General features: G+C 42.1%; 1 protein-coding gene across 1 annotated transcript in view; it reads left to right on the plus strand.

Annotated features, from left to right (window-relative positions):
• LOC139412397 (protein kinase C-binding protein NELL1-like) overlaps window positions 1-16126 on the plus strand; it is a 373856-nt gene extending 357730 nt beyond the window's left edge. The window contains exons 17-20 of the mRNA XM_071159206.1: window positions 948-1141; window positions 13478-13654; window positions 15300-15524; window positions 16103-16126. Coding sequence (XP_071015307.1) covers window positions 948-1141; window positions 13478-13654; window positions 15300-15524; window positions 16103-16126 — 620 coding nt within the window. The remainder of the gene's footprint in view (window positions 1-947; window positions 1142-13477; window positions 13655-15299; window positions 15525-16102) is intronic.
• The last annotated feature ends 237 nt before the right edge of the window (window positions 16127-16363 follow it).

The raw sequence follows: 16363 nt of genomic DNA on the forward strand, positions 1-16363 counted from the left end.
GTTTGCTTATTTCTGTCTTTAAGTAATGGCTTTTTTTCTGGCCACTCTTCCGTGAAGCCCAGCTCTGTGAAGTGTACAACTTAAAGCGGTCCTAATGGACAGATACTCCAATCTCCACTGTGGAGCTTTGCAGCTCCTTCAGGGTTATCTTTGGTCTCTTTTTTACATCTCTGATTAATGCTCTCCTTGCCTGGTCCATGAGTTTCGGTTGGCGGCTCCCTCTTGGCAGGTTTGTTGTGGTGCCATATTCTTTCCATATTTTAATAATGGATTTAATGGTGCTCTGTGGGATGTTCAAAGTTTGATCTTTTTTTATATAACTCAACCCTGATCTGTACTTCTCCACAACGTTGTCCCTGACCTGTTTTGAGAGTTCTTTGGTCTTCATGGTGCCACCTGCTTGGTGGTGCCCCTTGCTTAGTGGTTTTGCAGATTCTGGGGCATTTAACAACTGCACCATCGAGAGCATCCTGACGGGTTGCCTCGCTGCTTGGTATGGCAACTGCTTGGCATCCGACCGTAAGGCGCTACAGATGGTAATGCGTACGGCCCAGTACATCACTGGGGCCAAGCTTCCTGCCATCCAGAGGAAAGGCCATAAAATTGTCACCCAAGTCATAGACTGTTCTCTCTGCTACCGCATGGCAAGCGATACCGGAGCGCCAAGTCTAGGTCAAAGAGGCTTCTAAACAGCATCTACCCCCAAGCCATTACAGCCCCCCCCCCCCCCCCCCACGCTGCTGCTACTCTCAAATTGATCAGAACTATAGTGAAGACATTGTTAATGTTCTAAACGGCTGATTTTTAATGGAATATTCCCCCCCCCCCCCCCACCACCACCCCCATCCCTCTAGACTAAACTGGAGTATGGAGAGGGGAAAATGGCATCACAAAGAAAGCCACACATTCTTGTTTTTGATAGGTAAAGCAGCTATTCTCTGTTTCAGACATTGACGAGTGTGCCACGCAGACACACACCTGCTGGAACGACAGTGTGTGTGTGAACCTTCCAGGTAGTTTTGACTGTATGTGCACATCTGGACCGGCCTGCAGTGGAGACTGTCTTTACGAGGAGGGCCTCAAACACAACGGACAGAAGTGGAACCACAGCCTGGACCACTGCTCCCTCTGCTCCTGCAAGGTAGGGCAAACACACACACAATCACATTCTGCTACCTCTCCTCCTGCAATGTAAGACTAACACACACACACCACACCTACACCTCATCCAAGAATGCACTCACACTTCACTGACACTTCACACAGACAAACGTATGGGTGTACACGCACACACACAAGATATAGCTTTTCTGACTTACACACATCTCCACCTCACAACTACTTTGTTAGTGGTTACTACCTAGTAAACAGGAACAAAGCAAGAAAATACAGAACGACACATACACAAAACGACTATCTGCACACACATTCACATCTCGGTTCCCGCTGTAACATCACACACACCTACTTCAAAGTCAAGACAGAGAATGAACACAGAGAACAACACACGCTTCTACTCTGTCACACACACACACATACACTCAAACTCCCTGCTGGTTCCTGGTCTTTCTGCTGAATATAATTGTATCATTGCTCACTGTATGACTGTTTAGGGGTGTCAAACATATGGGCTGTTTTTTTTGTTTTGGGGGGAGGGGGGGCAAATCTTAATCGACATGAAAATGACTCAAATCAAATTGGAACTGAGTAGAAATTAAGATATACCTACATTTACAGTGTCTTTACTCTGTCCAGCTTGCTAACAGTCAGTGCAAAAACTAAAGCTAGACCGTCAGGAAGCATTTTTTATTTAATTTATTTTATTTCACATTTATTTAACCAGGTAGGCAAGTTGAGAACAAGTTCTCATTTACAATTGCAACCTGGCCAAGATAAAGCAAAGCAGTGTGACGCATACAACGACACAGAGTTACACATGGCGTAAAACAAACATTCAGTCAATAATACAGTAGAAACAAGTCTATATACAATGTGAGCAAATGAGGTGAGATAAGGGAGGTAAAGGCAAAAAAAGGCCATGGTGGCAAAGTAAATACAATATAGCAAGTAAAACACTGGAATGGTAGATTTGCAGTAGAAGAATATGCAAAGTAGAAATAAAATAATGGGGTGCAAAAGAGCAAAATAAATAAATAAAATAAATACAGTAGGGAAACAGGTAGTTGTTTGGGCTAAATTATAGGTGGGCTATGTACAGGTGCAGTAATCTGTGAGCTGCTCTGACAGCTGGTGCTTAAAAATAGTGAGGGAGATAAGTGTTTCCAGTTTCAGAGATTTTTGTAGTTCGTTCCAGTCATTGGCAGCAGAGAACTGGAAGGAGAGGTGGCCAGAGAAAGAATTGGCTTTGGGGGTGACCAGAGAGATATACCTGCTGGAGCGCATGCTACAGGTGGGTGATGCTATGGTGACCAGCGAGCTGAGATAAGGGGGGACTTTACCTAGCAGGGTCTTGTAGATGACATGGAGCCAGTGGGTTTGGCGACGAGTATGAAGCGAGGGCCAGCCAACGAGAGCTTACAGGTCCCAATGGTGGGTAGTATATGGGGTTTTGGTGACAAAATGGATGGCACTGTGATAGACTGCATCCAATTTGTTGAGTAGGGTATAGGAGGCTATTTTGTAAATGACATCGCCGAATTCGAGGATTGGTAGGATGGTCAGTTTTACAAGGGTATGTTTGGCAGCATGAGTGAAGGATGCTTTGTTGCGAAATAGGAAGCCAATTCTAGATTTAACTTTGGATTGGAGATGTTTGATGTGAGTCTGGAAGGAGAGTTTACAGTCTAACCAGACACCTAGGTATTTGTAGTTGTCCACGTATTCTAAGTCAGAGCCGTCCAGAGTAATGATGTTGGACAGGCGGGCAGGTGCAGGCAGCGATCGGTTGAAGAGCATGCATTTAGTTTTACTTTTATTTAAGAGCAATTGGAGGCCACGGAAGGAGAGTTGTATGGCATTGAAGCTTGCCTGGAGGGTTGTTAACACACTGTCCAAAGAAGGGCCAGAAGTATACAGAATGGTGTCTGCATAGAGGTGGATCAGAGACTCACCAGCAGCAAGAGCGACATCATTGATGTATAAAGAGGAGAGTCGGTCCAAGAATTTAACCCTGTGGCACACCCACAGAGACTGCCAGAGGTCCGGACAACAGACCCTCCGATTTCACACACTGAACTCTATCAGAGAAGTAGTTGGTGAACCAGGCGAGGCAATCATTTGAGAAACCAAGGCTGTCGAGTCTGCCGATGAGGATGTGGTGATTGACAGAGTCGAAAGCCTTGGCCGGATCAATGAATACGGCTGCACAATAATGTTTCTTATCAATGGCGGTTAAGATATCGTTTAGGACCTTGGGCGTGGCTGAGGTGCACCCATGACCAGCTCTGAAACCAGATTGCATAGCAGAGAGGGTATGGTGAGATTTGAAATGGTTGGTAATCAAATCAAAATCAAATCAAATCAAATGTATTTATATAGCCCTTCTTACATCAGCTGATATCTCAGTGCTGTACAGAAACCCAGCCCAAAACGCCAAACAGCAAGCAATGCAGGTGTAGAAGCATGGTGGCTGGCTTTCGAAAACCTTAGAAAGGCAGGGTAGGATAGATATAGGTCTGTAGCAGTTTGGGTCAAGAGTGTCCCCCCCTTTGAAGAGGCGGATGACTGAAGCTGCTTTCCAATCTTTGGGAATCTCAGACGACACGAAAGAGAGGTTGAACAGACTAGTAATAGGGGTGGCAACAATTTCGGCAGATAATCTTAGAAAGAAAGGGTCCAGATTGTCTAGCCCGGCTGATTTGTAGGGGTCCAGATTTTGCAGCTCTTTCAGAACATCAGCTGACTGGATTTGGGAGAAGGAGAAATGGGGAAGGCTTGGGTGAGTTGCTGTGTGGGGTGCAGTGCTGTTGACCGGAGTAGGGGTAGCCAGGTGGAAAGCATGGCCAGCCGTAGAAAAAGGCTTATTGAAATTCTCAAGTATAGTGGATTTATTAGTGGTGACAGTGTTTCCTATCTTCAGTGCAGTGGGCAGCTGGGAGGAGGTGTTCTTATTTTCCATGGACTTTACAGTGTCCCAGAACTTCAGGTTAGAGGTTTTCATGCGCAGATCCAGATCCAGAATTCGAAATAATGTAATCGGTCTGGGTTTGATCTGATAGTCTCCGGTATGCGTAATTGTAACTGACTTGTCTGGAAGGACACATACAGAACTGAATGGGACCGACCGCTGCAGTAGAGAGAGAGATAGAAATTGTACTATTTATGCTGCTGCTCTTGCTTTTCACGAGAGTGGCGCATGTAGCTTGTTGTCGTTGTCAGGCAATAGGCTATAGTCATAGAGCCTCTGTGTGTGGCAAAGGTTAGGAGGTATCTAATCAATTGAAGATGGAATTAAAATGATGGAATGAAAAGGTAAAGGAAACGGATAGGCTTCAAAAGCCAACAGGTAGGCTGCTACTTAATATTCTGAATTGTTGTTAATTGTAACTGTAGGATTAAAAAGCGCATGCACTGCAGCCTCAATTACAGTGTTAATTTCGTGTACAAAAATTGTGAAACACCTATTTTTCAGTGGCAATAGACAAGCATATAACAGACTAAATAGACAACAAATAATAAAAAATAATAATAATAAACTTAAAGGACTGTACAATAATTAGGAGAGTGAGCGGTTTTCAGTGATAAGGACAATTAATCTAAGCAGCACAGATGCACAGCACAGTTATTTTGAACAGTGGGCAGGACACCTCCCACCCAGCAAACACAGCCTACATCAACCAGGCGCAAACAATGAGTTTGGGCAGACTAACTCCGCTCAGCGATTCTTGCTTCACCTTAGCTAACCAGTCACCACCAGCCTTTAAGTTAGCTACCCTTTGCCTGGTTAAGAAACATAAGCTGCTTTATGAAATTAAAAACAATAGCGGAATTTAGTTTAATATTAAAACAACAGTCTAGCTACAGTATGTTTTTCTCTCCTTTGAGAAGGCTATAGAACAAGAGTCTGCCGTTGAATTTGTAGTCTCGCTCAACCTTCCCACTTTTCCCACTGACTTTCATATACAGGTTACAGGGGCTTGCGAAAGTGTTCACTCCCTTGGAATTTTCCCTATTTTGTTGCCTTACAACCTGGAATTGAAAATGTTTTTTTTTTTGGGGGGGGGGGGGGGGGGGGGGGGGTTGTATCATTTGATTTACACAACATGCCAAACACTTTGAAGATGCTAAATATTTTTTATTGTGAACCAAACAAGAAATAAAACAAAAAAACAGAACTTGAGCGTGCATAACTATTCAACCACCCAAAGGCAATACTTTGTAGAGCCACCTTTTGCAGCAATTACAGCTTCAAGTCTCTTGGGGTATGTCTCTATAAGCCTGGCACATCTAGCCACTGGGATATTTTGCCCAATCTTCAAGGCAAAACTGCTCCAGCTCCTTCAAGTTGGATGGGTTCCGCTGGTGTACAGCAATCTTTAAGTCATACCACAGATTTTCAATTGGATTGAGGTCTGGGCTTTGACTATGCCATTCTAAGACATGTTTCCCTTTAAACCACTCAAGTGTTACTTTAGCAGTATGCTTAGGGTCATTGTCCTGCTGGAAGGTGAACCTTCGTCCCAGTCTCAAATCTCTGGAAGACTGAAACAGGTTTCCCTCAATAATTTCCCTGTATTTAGCGCCATTCATCATTCCTTCAATTCTGACCTGTTTCCCAGTCCCTGTCGATGAAAAACATCCCCACAGCATGATGCTGCCACCACCATGCTTCACTGTGGGATGGTCTTCTCAGAGTGATGAGAGGTGTTGGATTTGCGTCAGACATAATGTTTTCCTTAATGGCCAAAAAGCTCAATTTTAGTCTCATCTGACCAGAATACTTTCTAACATGTGTTTGCAGAGTCTCCCACTTGCCTTTTGGCGAACACCAAACGTGTTTGCTTATTTCTTTCTTTAACCTCTAGCGACGAGCAATCCCGTATCCGGGAGCGTAATCATTGCCTCAAGCTCATTACCATAACGCAATGTTTCCTATTCATGAAAATCGCAAATGAAATGAAATAAATATATTCAAACACAAACTTAGCCTTTTGTTAACAACACTGTCATCTCAGATTTTCAAAATATGCTTTTCAACCAAAGCTACACAAGCATTTGTGTAAGAGTATTGATAGCCTAGCATAGCATTAAGCCTAGCATTCAGCAGGCAACATTTTCACAAAAACAAGAAAAGCATTAAAATAAAATAATTTACCTTTGAAGAACTTCGGATGTTTTCAATGACGACACTCTTAGTTAGATAGCAAATGTTTAATTTTTCCAAAAAGATTATTTGTGTAGACGAAATAGCTCCATTTTGTTCATCACGTTTGGCTAAGCAAAAGACCGGAAAATGCAGTCACTTACAACGCCAAACTTTTTCCCAAATTAGCTCCATAATATCGACAGAAACATGGCAAACGTTGTTTAGAATCAATCCTCAATGTGTTTTTCACATATGTATTCGATAATCTATCAGTGGTGGCAGTTGGCTTCTCATCAGAAGCAAACTGAAAAATACTGCAGCTGGAGATTACGCAATAATTGCGACGGAGGACACCAAGCGACCACCTGGTAGTCTCTTATGGTCAATCTTCCAATGATATGCCTACAAATACGTCACAATGCTGTCGACACCTTGGGGAAGCGACAGAAAGCCTAAGCTCATTCGTGGCCCATTCACAGCCATATAAGGAGTCATTGGCATGAGGTGGTTTCAAAGAATGCGACACTTCCTGATTGGATTTTTATCAGTTTTTTTTCTGTAACATCAGTTCTGTGGCACTCACAGACAATATCTTTGCCGTTTTTGAAACGTCAGAGTGTTTTCTTTCCAAAGCTGTCAATTCTATGCATAGTCGAGCATCTTTTCGTGACAAAATATCTTGTTTAAAACGGGTACGTTTTTTATCCAAAAATGAAAATAGCGGCCACTCTTCCGTGAAGCCCAGCTCTGTGAAGTGTACAACTTAAAGCGGTCCTATGGACAGATACTACAATATCCGCTGTGGAGCTTTGCAGCTCCTTCAGGCTTATCTTTGGTCTCTTTGTTGCGTCTCTGATTAATGCCTTCCTTGCCTGGTCCATGAGTTTCGGTTGGCGGTCCTCTCTTGGCAGGTTTGTTGTGGTGCCATATTATTTCCATTTTTTAATAATGGATTTAATGGTGCTCCATGGGATGTTAAAAGTTTCTGATATTTTTTTATAACTCAATCCTGATATGTACTTCCCCACAACTTTGTCCCTGACCTGTTTGGAGAGCTTCTTGGTCTTCATGGTGCCACCTGCTTGGTTGTGTCTCTTGCTTAGTGGTGTTGCAGACTCTGGGGCCTTTCAGAACAGGTGTATAAATACTGAGATCATGTGACACTTAGATTGCCCACAGGTGGATTTTACTTAACTAATTATGTAACTGCTGAAGGTAACTGGTTGCACCAGATCTTATTTAGGGGCTTCAAAGCAAAAGGGGTGAATACATATGCATGCACCACTTTTCAGTTTAAATTTTTTTAGAATTTTTTGAAACAAGTTATTTTTTAAATTTCACTTCACCAATTTGGACTATTTTGTGTATGTCCATTACATGAAATCCAAATAAAAATCAATTTAAATGACAGGTTGTAATGCAACAAAATAGGTAAAACACCAAGAGGAATGAATACTTTTGCAATGCACTGTATGTAGCGAATGTAGCTTCGTCTCCTTTTTTCCTCATAGAAAATGGATTGATTCTAGCCCTTTGGCTACAGTTTAAAAGATATGACCCGTAATACCGTTGGTATTTTTTTATTGTGCTTTGGTAGGCTGCATTTTGCATTCATAAAACATGTCACTGGCCATTCTAAAACTACGCTACTTCCGGACCGGGCCATTAATAATTAGTTTTGGCTGCATATTGTTCAGTCATGTCACCTCATTCGCTAGCTATAGCCAACAACCTGAATGCGTTCAGCAGGAGGCAATGTTTTAGAAAGTTCAGAAATATGCTATGTAGAACAAACATGAGTGCCAAAATTAAGTCTAGTCAATTAGCCTAGCTAGAAAATGTTAGCTAGCTAAGATCGATGTCCATTACTGAGCGGGAATAAATTAGCATAATCAAAACATCTCCATATAAATCCATCACATTTTAAGAATCTAGAAAAACTAACCGCTTTCTTGGGAACCATGCATTTTCTCGTTGCGGCCCGTTGTCCAGGCTTTGTCCACTGATCTCCACGGATGGTTTTCGGCATGGTTGTATGCTCTGCAAAAACACAGTCATGCTTTTAGTACACAATTATCAATTTTAATACACAGTATCGATAGGCTATATACACTGAAACCAAAATACCTTTTAGTTTTGGTGATCCTCTCAGCTCCGGCTCATTTTCATGTCCTAACCCTGGAACGGGTAGTCGCCCTGATGCCTGGGTTTGCATTACACATGAGGGCATAAACTGGCGCCAGCAGAGTAAGTAGTATGTAGTATGTATGTAGTAAAATAAAGGTTAAATAAAAATAAATAAATTGAAGACCTACAACTGGCAACTGGCATCAACTGAAAACATTCATCTATAACAATGCAATTCTCCCCTTTACCCTCCTTTGCAAGAGTCTATTGTTCTGCTAATAGCCCATAATGGGTGGATGGATGGCTTAATTTGTATTCCAATGTATTGAATCAATGTATTAATTACAGTCATTTACCATTCTCATTTTCGGACTGGAAACGTTGTTTGCTGTGTTACAATCTCATTTTCAAGTCCTTGTTTAAAAAAAATACTATTTTGGAGATTATTTCATTGTCAAATAACCGAAAGTGAGCAGTTGTAATCTGAATAAATGTGCGTGCTGCAAAACGGATTAAGTATAATTTTTGTATGTCTGATGTTTTTAGTGAGAGGTCTAATGCTTCAATATTTAATTTCTGCCCTCTGAATTCATATTCATTATATAAATAGGCCAATGTGCACCTTTATCAGAACCGCAACATGTCAGCTAAAACTATTTAATTCATGAATGCATAAAATTAACCAAAGTCAGCCTTTAAATAATTTATTATCCAAATGTGTGTGTGGGCAACGGAGAGAATGCATTTGACTGTTAGTGCTTTCAGGAGGAACGGAAAACTGCGTGACAATATCAAAGTATCAAAAGGAAGGCTTTTGATACTGTTAACCATAAGATTCTCATCACAAAATTGTCTAAGTTCAACTTTTACCCCCGTTGCCTTGAGATGGATGAAATCATACCTGGAAGGCAGAACTCAGTGTGTCAGAGTGAGCAATGAGCTGTCGCCCACTCTTAGCTATGATGTGGGAGTGCCCCAAGGGTCAATACTGGGGCCCCTCCTGTTCAGCCTGTACATTAATGATCTGCCTTCTGTCTGTACTGGGTCTGAAGTTCAAATGTATACAAATGATACAGTGATATACAGGTATGTGCATGCAAAGAGCAAACAACAAGCTGTACAAGAACTCACTACTGTAATGGTCCAGGTTACAAAGTGGCTCAGTGACTCGTGTTTGCATCAATGTGAAAAAAACAGTTTGCATGTTCTTCACAAAGAGGGCAACAGATGCTACTGAGCCAGATGTCTATGTGTCAGGGAAGTATCTGATTTTAAGTACCTTGGCATCATACTTGATTCCAACCTCTCTTTTAAAAAGCATGTGATAAAGGTAATTCAAATAAGCAAGTTCAACCTAGCTAATTTCCGATTTATACAAAATTGTTTGACTACAGAGGAAGCAAAACTGTACTTCAAATCTATGATACTCCCCTGCTTGACTAGTTGGGCCCATGATTGCTGTACAACATTAAAACTTATTCAGTCTGTCTACAAATAGGCTCTCAAAGTGCTTGATAGGAAGCCCAATAGCCATCATCACTGTTACATCCTCAGAAAGCATGAGCACCTGAGTTGGGAAAATCCTGTGCAATACACCGACACGTCTTATATTCAAGATCCTAAATGGCCTGGTTCACCCTCCACTCAGTATTTTTGTTAAACAGAAAACCCAAACATATGGCAGTAGATCCACAAGGTCTGCCATGAGAGGTGACTGTATCGTTCCCTTAAGGAAAAGTACCTTTAGTAAATCTGCTTTCTCTGTGAGAGCTTCCCACGTCTGGAATACACTGCCATCAGACACACATACAGTGGGGCAAAAAAGTATTTAGTCAGCCACCAATTGTGCAAGTTCTCCCACTTAAAAAGATGAGAGAGGCCTGTAATTTTCATCGTAGGTACACTTCAACTATGACAGACAAAATGAGAAAAGAAATCCAGATAATCACATTGTAGGATTTTTTATGAATTTATTTGCAAATTATGGTGGAAAATAAGTATTTGGTCAATAACAAAAGTTTATCTCAATACTTTGTTATATACCCTTTGTTGGCAATGACAGAGGTCAAACGTTTTCTGTAAGGTTTTCACACACTGTTGCTGGTATTTTGGCCCATTTCTCCATGCAGATCTCCTCTAGAGCAGTGATGTTTTGGGGCTGTTGCTGGGCAACACGGACGTTCAACTCCCTCCAAAGATTTTCTATGGGGTTGAGATCTGGAGACTGGCTAGGCCACTCCAGGACCTTGAAATGCTTCTTACGAAGCCACTCCTTCGTTGCCCGGGCGGTGTGTTAGGGATCATTGTCATGCTGAAAGACCCAGCCACGTTTCATCTTCAATGCCCTTGCTGATGGAAGGAGGTTTTCACTCAAAATCTCACGATACATGGCCCCATTCATTCTTTCCTTTACACGGATCAGTCGTCCTGGTCCCTTTTGCAGAAAAACAGCCCCAAAGCATGATGTTTCCACCCTCATGCTTCACAGTAGGTATGGTGTTCTTTGGATGCAACTCAGCATTATTTGTCCTCCAAACACGACGAGTTGAGTTTTTACCAAAAAGTTATATTTTGGTTTCATCTGACCATATGACATTCTCCCAATCTTCTTCTGGATCATCCACATGCTCTCTAGCAAACTTCAGACGGGCCTGGACATGTACTGGCTTAAGCACGGGGACACGTCTGGCACTGCAGGATTTGAGTCCCTGGCGGCGTAGTGTGTTACTGATGGTAGGCTTTGTTACTTTGGTCCCAGCTCTCTGCAGGTCATTCACTAGGTCCCCCGTGTGGTTCTGGGATTTTTGCTCACCGTTCTTGTGATCATTTTGACCCCACGGGGTGAGATCTTGCGTGGAGCCCCAGATCGAGGGAGATTATCAGTGGTCTTGTATGTCTTCCATTTCCTAATAATTGCTCCCACAGTTGATTTCTTCAAACCAAGCTACTTACCTATTGCAGATTCAGTCTTCCCAGCCTGGTGCAGGTCTACAATTTTGTTTCTGGTGTCCTTTGACAGCTCTTTGGTCTTGGCCATAGTGGAGTTTGGAGTGTGACTATTTGAGGTTGTGGACAGGTGTCTTTTATACTGATATCAAGTTCAAACAGGTGCCATTAATACAGGTAACGAGTGGAGGACAGAAGAGCCTCTAAATGAAGAAGTTACAGGTCTGTGAGAGCCAGAAATCTTGCTTGTTTGTAGGTGACCAAATACTTATTTTCCACCATAATTTCAAATAAATTAATTAAAAATCCTACAATGTGATTTTCTGGATTTTCTTTTCTCATTTTGTCTGTCATAGTTGAAGTGTACATATGATGAAAATTACAGGCCTCTCATCTTTTTAAGTGGGAGAACTTGCACATTTGGTGGCTGACTAAATACTTTTTTGCCCCACTGTATATGACTTCGCCATCAACTTGATTATTTAGCAGACATCACTTGCTAATATTCAGTCAACACATTTATTTTAGGAATATCATGGAATATAATCAAACATTTTAGTTTCTAAATCCAATCACCTTTTTCATCAGAATAGTCCATGCTAATGCTAACGATGGACTCTTCAGGAAACTTGTCAGGCTTTAGTATTAAGTATAGGCCTACCATTAGCCAATCAAAGTATATATTTGTAGCTCCCATTGTTTACAATCTTACATTGTTATCAATATCATTGGGAAAAAGATGAACATGCTTGCAGCTTAGCAGTCAATCGCTATAGCCATGAGCATAAAAACCTTACATTGGAAACCCGGCCGGTAAGAATCTCGTATTGATTGGAATTTTCTTCAGGATGGCTTATGCACGGCGGTGAGAATAATGTCAAGCCAAATAAAAGTATATTCAATTGAAAGATTATGCAATTTAACCTTAAGGCTACACACAGAGGGACTCCAGTCAACCTTCAGCGGTTTCTCAGATAGAGAGTGGGACTTTTTCAAATCCTAGCAAGGGTGTTTTTTAGGGTGGTTGCCCCAAAATGTATTATTCTGTATTGAATTGGAGGTTGTTATGCATGCATTTTTAACATTACAAACTTAGCATTTACTTGGTAAATAAAACAATGCAGCATTTGCTGTAAAATTCCTAATTTGAAGGCTATTCCAAAGCATTGCTACAATGCAGACAATGTGAATGATATTACATGGCATTAGTCAACCACCCGAGCAAAATGAGTGATGCCTCTCATATCCATAGCCATAACATTAAAAGGCTAACGCTAATAAAGCTCTTTGATATTAGCACCATGAGAGATACTGGCTACTGTAGCGAGACAATACGTGCCAATAAGATATTGGCTACTCATTATGCGAGTTCATTTTATGTACCCTTTTATATAGGGTTTTTATATCTCCATTATTGTGCTCATTGCCAAGCTAGCAAGGGCTCAGTGTGGCCAGTAAAATGGATCATAAAGTTTTCACTGGTCGAGAGCCTGGAATCTCTGTGGAAACAGTTACACCAATGGCCTTGACCAGGCATCCAATACAAAACCCTAACCCCGTAAAAACACTCCTCTCAAAATGTCAATGACAAATTGAAGTCAGTATTGTTAGTAATGGCCTTGCTCAATATAGTGTATTTTCCTCTTTAATGTAGACACTGTACGTTGCCGTTACTGTAGCCTTTCTGTAGGTAGGCTGTAGCCTTATCAATGTCCTTTTCTGACAGGATGGTTATACCTTCTGTTGGAGGAGTGAGTGTAACTGTTTAGATAAGACTGTAGATAGCTAGGTAGGGTAGGAGGCATATGTGTGTCTGTGTATGTGTGTCTGTGTTTTTATGTGCATTCAAGCAAAATATTAAAATGGCAGTAATAAAACTGGAAAAACCACTCACTGTCCTGATGTTAGTAGTTAATTGGCATTTTGGAAGAAAGGCCTCAAAGTTCCAGCTGTGCTGGGATTGAGGGTTATTTGCTTGTGGAACAGGGGGGTGGGGGGGTCTGATTCGAACCTGATTCGAACCCATTCTCGTAGCGGCACATAGTACGTGATAAGGAGTCAGCGGCTTAGACTGCTGGACCATCTCTGGCCATGGCCTTGACATTTCTTTGAATTCCTATGCATTTGCCTTGTCCCCAGGATGGGCGCACCTTCTGCATGAGGAGAGAGTGTCATTGTGCGGACCCCGAGACAGACCTGTTCTGCTGTCCTGAGTGTGACTCCAGAAAGTCCAGCCAATGTCTGCACCAGAGTGGACACATACTGTACCGCAGCAGAGACTCCTGGATCTACAGTTGCCAGCAGTGCCGCTGCCTGGTATGTACACACACACACACTCGCGTTTGCATGCATATACACATGCTTGAATGCACATACAGACACATAGACCTGCACATACACTCACTTGCATGCTTCTTGTGTACTTTTATTGTACAAAACACACACATTCTTGTTCACAGACACGCACTTTTTACACTTGTGCAACATGGATGAAGAGGATGTGTGTGTCTCCTCTGATCTTGATTGCGTGTCTTTCACGAGCAGCACCTAGCTAATTCCCTATCAGGAAACAAAGCAGATCCTTGCATGCTAATGAGACAGGCTGTGAAGAAGCAGATGATACCATCTTGTTATGAAATACAATTAAAAAATGTTGTGGCCTTGGCAGTGTGTCTCTGTGCGCACCTGCGTTTGTAAATGTGTGTGACGTCTTTGTGTGTGCATGTGTGAGGTGCATGACCTTACTCTGGTGGAGCTGGTAATTAGTGGGCTCTGACAGCTGTGCAATTAGCTAAACGGTGCTGCCGTGGAAACACAAATCCCAGGATCAGCATGGCACCGACAATCACTCTAATTGGCCCAGGCAGCCTTTAGGTGTCATCAGAAAGGAAGAAAGACATTCTAAGGCCTTAGACACAGGTGCCACTACTGTAGCCTATGGCAAAACCTTCAAGTGATTCACACCAAGAGAGATAGAGACTTTACAGTGTGAGCCTGTGTTATTAAACTGATATTATAAACTGGGTGATTCGAGCCGTGAATGCTGATTGGCTGACAGGGGTATATACCACAAATCTCTGAGGTGCCAAATTGCTATTATAAACTGGTTACCACAGCTTTGACAAAACATTTATTTTAAATGCTCTAATTACTTTAGTAACCAGTTTATAATAGCAATAAGGCATCTCTTAGATTTGTGGTATATGGCGTTGTGTTGTACATAAGAACAGCCCTTAGCCATGGTATATTGGACATATTTCACTTTCCCATGTGCCTTATTGCTTAAGTATACACTACCGTTCAAAAGTTTGGGGTCACTTAGAAATGTACTTGTTTTTGAAAGAAAATGTTTAAAAAATTGTCCATTAAAATAACATCAAATTGATCAGAAATACAGTGTAGACATTGTTAATGTGTAAATGACTATTGCAGCTGGAAACGGCAGATTTTTTATGGAATATCTACATAGGCGTACAGAGTCCCATTACCAGCAGCTATCACTCCTGTGTTTCAATGGCACGTTGTGTTAGCTAATCCAAGTCTAGAATTTTAAAAGGCTAATTGATCATTAGAAAACCCTTTTGCAATTATGTTAGTACAGCTGAAAACTGTTGTGCTGATTTAAAGAAGCAATAAAACTGTCCTTCTTTAGACTAGTTGAGTATCTGGAGCATCAGCATTTGTGGGTTCGATTAACTTTGGAACGGTAGTGTATGTCGGTGATCAAAGCCATAGTACTGATCCCACTATGTCAGCCATCAGGTGATTCACATTAGAGAGCTGCTTAGACACTTGTCTCTCTACTCCTAGCTGTATCTTTCAATATGGTCTTACAATACCCCATATTAGTCATCTCAGTGTCCAGCGCTTATAAGGACTTTTCCAAACTCTTATTTTCATCCCTTGTTTTGCTTCTATTCTCCACCAATCCCTCTCGCCTTATCTCTCTATATTTCTGTAGGAGGGAAAGGTGGACTGCTGGCCCCTGGCATGTCCAGTGTTGGCGTGCAAATACTCTGCCTTGGTGGAGGGCGAATGTTGCCCACACTGCGTCACTGACCCCTGCCTGGCAGACAATATCGCCAACGACATCAGGCAGACCTGCCAAGACCCTGCTGGCATCACCCGCCTCAGTAGTGCCACGTGGCCCATGCCAGGGTCACCCTGCACCACCTGCAAGTGCAAGGTAACAGCAACAACTCATATCTTACCTGACACAGACACACACACACAGAACGCATACACACACAGGAGCACGTAAAAACACACAAACATATGTACATACACACACACTGACACGCACACAGTGAATGGCAAGCTTTCACTGCACCTCCTGCAAATGCAAAGTACAGTATATTCAGAAAGTATTCAGACCCATTGACTTTGTCCACCTTTTGTTACGTTACAGCCTTTTTCTAAAATTGATTAAATAGTTTTTTCCTCATCAATCTGCATACAATACCCCATAGTGACAAATCAAAAACAGGTGACAAAGCAAAAACACATTTATTTAAAATAAAAAACGGAAATATCACATTTAAATAAGTATTCAGACCCTTTACTAAGTACCTTGTTGAAGCACCTTTGGCAGTGATTTCAGCCTTTAGTCTTCTTGGGTGTGACGCTACAAGCTTATCACACCTGTAAGGTTGGATAGGGAACGTCGCTGCACAGCCATTTTCAGGTCTCTCCAGAGATGTTACTCAAGGGCATTCAGAGACTTGTCCCGAAGCCACTCCTGCATTGTCTTGCCTGTGTCTTTAGGGTCGTTGGCCTGTTGGAAGGTGAACCTTCGCCCCAGTCTGAGGTCCTGAGCACTCTGGAGCAGGTTTTCATCAAGAATTTCTTTGTACTTTGCTCCATTCATCTTTCCCTTGATCCCAGTTCACTAGCATCCCAGTCCCTACCGCTGAAAAACATCTCAACAGCATGATGCTGCCACCACCGTGCATCACCGTAGGGATGGCAGCAGGTTTCCTCCAGATGTGACACTTGGCATTCACGGTCGGAGAGTCCTTCAGGTGC

The sequence above is a fragment of the Oncorhynchus clarkii genome, chromosome 6, assembly GCF_045791955.1.
Source record: "Oncorhynchus clarkii lewisi isolate Uvic-CL-2024 chromosome 6, UVic_Ocla_1.0, whole genome shotgun sequence".
Classification (NCBI taxonomy): domain Eukaryota; kingdom Metazoa; phylum Chordata; class Actinopteri; order Salmoniformes; family Salmonidae; genus Oncorhynchus; species Oncorhynchus clarkii.